Genomic DNA, 8446 nt, shown 5'->3' on the forward strand with positions numbered 1-8446 from the left:
TTCTTTCCAATTCTATGCCTTTTTCGCCATTAGCCCTCGGCTATTGGTTCAAATATTTTCGCACAGCGCTAGTCTGTCACGCGATGTCACAAAACCGCAAAAACTCACCCCTTCCAAGTGATGTGTACGCACTAAAGATGTATTAATACGCAGAGTAAAACTTTTCGGAATCACCGGAAGGTGCCCCATTCCCAAAGGAATAGAACATGGCTGCCCGCTGATCGCTCTCGCACTGGCTACTTGGAGTTGCTGGCGAGAATGGATTGCTTTCCGTGTAATAAACATTTTTGCATGACAGTATAACGTTGTCAAGCCATTTCGGCACGTGCACGACATCAATCTGCTAACTCTCCTTCGCAGAGGATCCGTTTTAACGGCATTCTTAACCTTCCGTTGCACGCCGCCGCAATTTTTGACAGGCCGCCACTAGCTGACAAGGGAAAGCGGACCAAGCGCAGACACTGGCACTCCCCGCCTTACCCGATTATCTACTTTCACTGAACTAGCTCGGCCTCCCCGAAACCCTCTTCACTTCTGCGCTCTCCTCGCCTATCGTCAAACCCTTAAGATAAAAGAGAGAGAGAGAGAGAATAAACTTTTTTGTTGCTCGGAATAAAGGCTTCTCGTTGGGAGCAGTGTGGGTCGTTCCGGACCAATGCAGGGCCCCCACGGAGACAGCCGCAGTGCAGGCTGTCTCCGCAGCCGTGTGGTTCCCAAGGAGTCCTGCATGTCCTGGTGCCCATAGTAGCTGGTGTACGACTCTGGGGCTCGCGCCCCCGTGTTGACGAATGAGTAGCATTGCCGTCGGCATCTAATCTAACGCATGACATTAGATAAGAAAAACCTGTCAAGCTAGGCAATGCTACTCTTTTTAAAAGCAAACAAAAGTGACCTACCATAAACGAGGATAGTGTTTGATGGAACTGTTCAAACAACGCTGCGGGACACCGCCCAATACTTGCGACGGCGGTTACGTAAGTTTCAGGTCTGGATGTTGGAATAAAATCAGAATGTAATAGTTTGACATTATTCGGCCCTCGTGTATGCACATTCAATGAGTGCTTTTCAATGGAAGATGTTCGATTTTACTCTCATACGAAATGAGGCGACCGTATCCTATGTAGGCGATGTATTTTATGGGAAACAATATTCATACCCTCAAAGGCAATTATAGTGAAGCAATGTGAGACTGACGGTTTCCTTACGTTGACGGCTGGTACTTTTACCGTCCACTAACAAAATGTAATTAGTAGGCAAATGACACGTTGTAGCTTATGCTATAGATTTCTGGTTAGGCGATGTAACGAACAAATTGTGTGTGGCCCCCGTCAGGGGCTGTGCCCTATGCAGTTGTCATCCATATTTGCACGACGAATTACTCGTTTTGCAATACCAGCTGCACTACAGAAGTAATGCCGTTGAGTGGCAGACGTTCCCCGTGTTTGTCTGCATAAATTCATGGAAATACCTAGCAGTGAATGACCATATAAAAGCACATAAAATTACGCTTTCATTTTATTATTCTTTATTTACTGTACGCCCAAACAGGCAGTGCGTTACCTCAGTTGTCCATGCTGAGGTACCGGAAACCCTTTTTTTTTTATTTCTCAAAAATACTCTTCGACAGGAAGAAAAAAAGAGACAATCCCTTCTTCCTCGTCTCTGGTTGGCAGGTATTATAGTTCGCGTGCACTCACAGCGGCCGCGATGTAGTTTTGTTTTCTTTTTTTAAGGCTTGTGAGGCGGTGTTTTCGAACACGTATCGTGGTGGTGACTGACTGCAGTGGTTACGTCCCTCCGCTTTTTCCACTGTACGACGTCGTCACCTTGTGTTCGCTCATGGAAGAATCTCGCTTCTTGCGCAACGACCCTGCATCCACGCCATGGCCGGTCGTGCCGCCGAAGGGGAAGCCCCTGCCCGCAGAATGGCTCGACGATGACGACACTTCCTCCCTTTTGCCTCCCCAGGGCCCGAACACGTCGTCGTCCCTTTTTCCTCCCCAAGGCCCGAAGACCTTGTCCTCTTTCTTTCCACCCCAAGGCCTGAACACGCCACTTTCCCTCTTTCCTCCCCAAGGGTTGAAGGAGTCCTGCCTCTTGCCACCCCAAGAGTTGAAAGAGTCGTCAGCACCGCGTTTGCCTCCCCAAGGGTTGAAAAATCCCTCCTTGTTTGAGCCCTCCCTCTTGCCTCCCCAGGGGTTGAAGGGTCCTTCCCGCTTTCCTCCCCACGGGTTAAAACGGTCCTCACGCTTGCCTCCCCAGGGCGTGAAAGACGTGTCCTCCTCGCTATCCCTTTTCCCTCCCCATGGGGAAAATGCTTGGTCTTCCGCGGCTCCCCTCTTTCCGCCCCAAGGGGCGAAGCTCCGCTCCTCGTCCTCCTCGCCATCGTCTTGCCTGACCCTCGCAGCATCCTCGCTCCTGGCCAGGGGGCTTCTGACAGTCCTTTTGCCTCCCCACGGGCTAAAGGCGTTCTTGCTCTCCTGCTGCCGCTTGCCGCCCCAGGCGCTGAACGTTCCCCTCTTGCCTCCCCAGGAGCCGAAGCGGTCGCCCGCCGCCCTCTTGCCGCCCCAGGCGCTGAACGTTCCTCTCTTGCCTCCCCAGGAGCCGAAGCCGTCGCCCGCCGCCCTCTTGCCTCCCCAGGGGTTGAACGTCTGGTCCTTGTCCTTCTTGTCGTCCGCTCTTTTGCCGCCCCAAGGACTAAACGAATCGGCGTTCCTCGGGCTGCCGGTGTGGTGAAGGCGGCGAACCTTGTACGACGCGTCCGCCGCCAGTTGGTGCCGGTGGCTCTGCTGATCGCCGGGCGAATCCAGCAGGGATTCGAACGCGGCGGTGTTCCGCTTGCCACCCCAGGGGCTGAACTGGCGCTTGAAGCTCTCAGAGCGCATGTGCTGCAGCGCGGCGGGCGATATATTCCAGCGGACGAGCGTGTCTGCACCTCTAGAAGTCAGAGAGTGCGCTTCGTCGCTGCTGCTCACCGCGTGCTGCGCCCAGGCATTCGACAAGAGCGCGATGACCACCAGAAACAGCTCCAGCAGAAGCGTCTCCTGTGAAAAAAAAAGAACATTTAATCATGGCAGAGCCGTAAAGCGGAGGACATGATGAAGCGGCACAATGACGTATATATAATGTCTGGTACAACGTTCCGCTGCCTGTTGCAAGCGGCGGCGGTACACAATATATGGCGTGAATTTGCTAGAATAAATATTTCGTCGTTAGGTGGTTAGGCCTCGGAAACCCGCTTTAAGAATAAATGATACGTGGCTTCCGGGCTATGAAGGCGCAGCTAATCAGGCATACGGAACCTAGCAGCACAGACAGAAGGACCAGCGTAAGGCTCAACGACGGGCTCATACATTGGTGATAGGAAATTCTGGCTCTTCGACGAACTGTCGGAAACGATCCCGCAGGTGATGCGCAGTAAAGCAATTGCAGCGCATAAAGCTCTTCCAACTGACGCTACAGGTGCGACTAGCTGTTGCCAGATGTAAATCATCATTTCTTTCAGCGCTTCAGCAGAAAATAAAGTAGGGAATGAAATTATGAAGCAGAGGAGCATAAATAGCAAAGTTGAATGGCACATATAGACAGATCTGTACCAATTATAAATTAAAGCAGCGAATATCGAGAACAACGAATGGCTTGGAGTTATAGAGCGTGTAGCTGCTATTTACGTGTAATTTGCTAGACCAGCGCACTGAGTGAATGAGACGAGGCTAGTACGGTCTACTTCGAGACAATCACAGTATTCGATGAGTGCTTTGACGTAGGTTCTTTGTAGCATATTCAGATTTTCGAGAAAGAAGTTGGCACTGCGATTCCTTGACTGCTAGGCTCATTTTGTCTGTACCGAGTGTGCGCCTAAATGCGATCACATTAGGATAACATGACTTATTCTTTCTGGAATTTCCAGAATAAATTACAGCACCATGTTTGGGTCGACCTGCTAGTTCATGTAGATTTCCGTTCCGAGCGTGCTTGCGGCTAAGTCTGCAAGCATCCCGTCCTAAACGTATAACTTCAGTCTCATCTCTTTACTTATATGCGGGTATATATAACTTAGCGTTTAACCCCTCCTGCGGCATGATCAACTAAGGAAACTTCGAAGTTCGAATGCCAAGAATAAATGAATAAAAGAACCTACTGTATGGCTTGTTACGATCGAATACACGAATACTTGCGCTAGTGAAACTCGTGAATACATGTTGCAGTATGACGGCTTATCGCTTCGAGCTGCCTGCACACTCGCATGACAAGCATTATACAGCAGTGGCGACCATTGTTGCAGACGAAACAGTTTATGGCTTGCTTCACCATGGACTTCGCTTGACGGTTGAGCTTGAGTAGACTCGATGTTATTTCTCTGCACCAGGCACACTCCACGTGGACGAGTTGAACAATAACGGACGTGGTAAACAACAATTTTTGTCACACGTCTAAGAGTGAAACGCAACGCTTTAATCCTAAGCAATCTGACGCCCGCGCAAGGTAGGCCCGAAGACCGGCGTATCTTCTGTGAAGGGAGGGCGGGGCGGAGGTTACTGAACAGTCATGTAGCTGTGCAAGTGCGACAAAGGTACAACTTCACCGCTTCTTAGAATCTTGTTACAATGCGGCACATGTACGCACTCATTCAGCATTATCCGGCGAAGCAGCGTCCGCTTCGTACCTGAGGCAAATATAAATGCCTCATTTTGAAGCTTATGTGCTTATGTCATGATAGTGCCTGAAAAATGCGCAACGATATAAAGCGGACAAAAGTGCCTGAGTAGCACTGAAAATAGAAGCGGCTGGATACAACTCAGTTTAATTATCGCAGATCTTCGACCGACAGCTTGAACTGGTTGACTGGGCGGAGAAGGACAAGCAGGCCCAGGGCTTTACTTGAGCCCGATCCCTCAGCCACGTCCCCCTTTACCCTTCCCCCTTTCAATAAAGGTTACCCCCACCACCACCAGATCTTCGCATATTAGAAGCAACGAAGCACACAAGGCGGAACGCCGGAACAACCGATCAAACTCCTTTCGTGAACTGGTAGTGACTTTCCACATACCACGTGGTTTCCATGTATTACAACGTGACAACAAAGGAAGTCCTGGTGAGTTATTTAGCAAGAGCCGGTGTGGTACCTAACTACATTTCAAGATTTCATGCATAGCGCACCACACTACCCCTACCCATGAAGTTGGTGCAGGTGCTGATTTAAGTAAGTAAACGTACTGCGTCGGTAAGTATCATAACTCTCTTAAGTCTAGCTACATACGACACAAGCAGTCACTAGGGCCTAAATGATCTGCCAGTACTCCATTTGCTTTAGAGAGCAAACGTCAGCAAGATCGCGCTGCAACGTTACCTGACCAAAGTAAATTTCTCTTATCATGGTCAATCAGATCACATAATTACAAAGGAACAGACGGGATAGTTCGTATCAAATAATTGTAACACAGTAGCACGACGGAACGCAAGACGCAGAAAGGACAAGGAAAATCTAAAAGGGATAGACACAAAGAGAATAGATACAAGCTGTCGCTTCAGTTTCGCCTTTCGTCAACGTGTCCTGTAGAGGCACGTTCTTCAAGATTGCTAACACTGAAAGATAGCCTTTCCCTTGGGCTTCAAAACTTTCTCCGATACGTCATCGCCATAGAAAACTGAGGGGACGCAAGCAAAACACACTCGCACAACGCGTAGAAGAACGATGTGCCTCTGCGCACTACTCCAAGAAAAATAAAACAAAAATTTTTTTGTTTACTACCCTTTAGGGCCAAACTACACGTATGCCTGCCAGCGCGCGTAAGCTCGCGCCCACGCGCCTCACGTACGAGCAGATGGTGCAGGACAGATCGTACGCGTCGATGCACGGCTCGAGCCCAGATATTTTCTCCATGCAAATATCGGGGCTTTGGCTGCCTCACAAAAATACGAAACGATGTCTACCAAGGCCAAAATACCGAGTCAAGTGGACGCGCGCTGGCGCGTTCTTGTAGGTTCACACCGCCATTACTCGCGACGCGCGGCAAAAGCAAAGCGCGTGGCCGCGATCTTTCGCGCGGAAGCACGCGTACGTGTTCTTTGGCATTTACTTCTACTGGTGCAGCGGGAACGTCAGTGCGACTCAAGCTTTCACAAAACGCTGCGCCGTCTGAAGATTTCTTGCCTGCGCCGTGCAAACGCCAACGATGCACTGATGCTCTAATCGAACCCTCATGCACAAAGACCTCAATGAGCAGGTTTCCTGGGTAAGAAACTAAAAGGTAACAGAAAAGCAATATCAGCGTTCACGACTGCGATCTCAGAGATCAGCTCATAGTACCAATATTAGTCCTAAGAAGCAAGCCTGCAAGGATGTGTACACCGCAATAATGCGTCGGCAGATGTGTGCACAAGGACCCGGACAGCGCGCATCCGCATTATCAAACATGTTCGCAAATTCCGTAGCGTGGACAAATGCCCCGCTTTCCGCAATGCGCGCACACGATGGCGCAGGCTCCTGGACACTCGGGTGCGTTATCCGTCAGTCGAGAAACTCACCCCGACGACAAAGGCAGCATCAGCGGCACTGCGACGGCGGCGCAGTTCCGTTCCCATGGCGGCTGTGCTGGTCACGGTGGTGTTGACGAATCGGCGCACTGCCGTCGACGGGACCACGAGTAGCGCCTGTTGCTCAGTCTGTGGCGAGCGTCCCGTCGTTATATAGCCTACTGCCGGAGAGAGCGCGAGCCACCCGAATTCCCCAGAGTGCCCAAAGGCAAGTAATCCGATTGTCATTCTTCTAAGGCCCTCAGCCGCGGCACGAGGCAGCGTCGGCGACTCGCGGGGGCAAAGCTTTTAGCTCTGTGGTCTGCTCCGAAGCCAAGAAAGCTCCGAGCTTCGTTTTCTTCGTCCCCACGCTCTTTACCACTACGTTCATTTTTAGTGCGTTTCGCACATCACACGAGTTAGGCCCGGCTCTCAAGACTCGCAGCGGGCGGTAAGAAGGCAGAGAGAGAGAGGCGAGTAGCAGCAGAGGAGCTGGCTTTCAGCCGGTCCTTCTTTCTTGCGCATCTTGCGTGGTTGTCGCCGGCGCAAGTCATTGTCGCCGAGCCGTGTAAGTTGGCGGTAATGTGTCTCTTTACTCCCTTGTATTACCCCTCCACTCGCGTCCGTTACGTGCTTTCTCCACTCTGCGCTCTTCTTTTCTGTACTTATCCTCGTCGGTGGCACGGACTAAATGCCACGCGCGCGCGCGTGCGCGCCTTCTGCTGTGGCACGTGGGACATTTAGCTGTTCTTTCGGCCTTTAAATTGATACATTTTGATATGTGTCTTGTTTTGGAAAGCAAAATTAAGTTCCATCACCCCCCCCCCCCTTTTTTTTTTTTGGAGGCTCGCCTGCTTAGAAACATAACTTTTAAGCTTTTGGGAGCTCGGCTTCTTTTGTGCGCGCGCGGAGGAAGACGCGCACATTTATACGCTGAGTGGTCGTCGGTGCGTTAACATTGTTGAGTAAACACGATTCTTGGCCTTTTAGTAATAACGGGCCAAACGCGTGGCCCTGAACGAAACTCCTTAGCCGTTGTTATCCTTCTTGCCATTGAACGGCCACAATACAGATGTTTTTGTAATGTGCCAGTAACTTGAACTGACTCCTATACGCGACAGATGTGGGACCAAATGCCCTGAATGCGGCAAATGGCGATACGACAAGTGTGAAGAAACCTGTATGAAGAACAATGCGATGACGTCAGACTGCTGGTTACTTGTCGGCAGGTCTGCTCGGTTAACATGTAAGTCATGCCTGAGAATTAGCTATATTTGAGGTTACCTGTGCTTATATAACAAGCAGTACGGTATGAACAATAAATCTGCATGCCATATGGAGCATTAGAAAAGCGTCAGCACTTCTTTTTTCACCGATCTTATCTGCCGACGATTTTTCGGGTTTGCGTCATGGGTGCCATCGCAGTTCAATCATTTTGTTGCCGTGACTTGGCATAAGAATTGGTCATCGCTGACTGTTCAGCGCAAGCACACTGTTTTCTTAACTTTATTTCCACCTTTCCTCTTATCCACGTGTAGGGTAGCCAACCGGGCTAGAACTTGGTTAACCTTCCTGCCTTTCCTTCTCGTCTCTTTATATGGCCAGTGCAGACAGCGCTAGCATGGCCCAACTTTAAGGATTTGCGACACTGCAGTGGCTGAGATACATGTGGGCGCACTGTATGCCTTACATAGTCCACCTCGACGTGAGCAGGCTGGGTATCTCCATGGAAAAGCAGCTTAACGCATATTGAGCGGCTGAAGTGGTGGAAATCAATTATCGTGTTTGGTGAAGACGACGGCTCTTGAAAACTCTATTGTCGCTAGTATCGATGCGGCCTCATAGATGACTCCGGTCCTTGCCCAGTTTTACCATGCACAATAAACGAGCGCACTTCCACATGCCCGAGTGTGGCATATATTTCAGTTTT

General features: G+C 50.3%; 1 protein-coding gene across 1 annotated transcript; it reads right to left on the reverse strand.

The window, feature by feature from the left end:
* Positions 1-1508: 1508 nt before the first annotated feature.
* On the reverse strand, positions 1509-6678 carry LOC126531103 (uncharacterized). The gene is made up of 2 exons (XM_050178499.2): positions 6529-6678; positions 1509-3044 (listed from the first exon to the last, which is right to left on the reverse strand). Exons 1-2 carry the CDS (start codon positions 6583-6585, stop codon positions 1788-1790), a joined length of 1314 nt encoding a protein of 437 aa, XP_050034456.2. The 5' UTR covers positions 6586-6678; the 3' UTR covers positions 1509-1787.
* Between the last annotated feature and the right edge of the window lie 1768 nt (positions 6679-8446).

This window comes from Dermacentor andersoni, chromosome 5 (genome assembly GCF_023375885.2).
Source record: "Dermacentor andersoni chromosome 5, qqDerAnde1_hic_scaffold, whole genome shotgun sequence".
NCBI classification, from domain to species: Eukaryota; Metazoa; Arthropoda; class Arachnida; order Ixodida; family Ixodidae; genus Dermacentor; species Dermacentor andersoni.

What these genes read in the sequence shown, in the direction of transcription:
- LOC126531103 (XM_050178499.2), bottom strand. Translation starts at nt 6,585, where the DNA reads ATGGGAACGGAACTGCGCCGCCGTCGCAGTGCCGCTGATGCTGCCTTT. An exon ending in ATGCTGCCTTTGTCGTCGGG is followed by an intron (nt 3,045 to 6,528) that starts GTGAGTTTCTCG and finishes TTTTTTTCACAG; the next exon opens with GAGACGCTTCTGCTGGAGCT.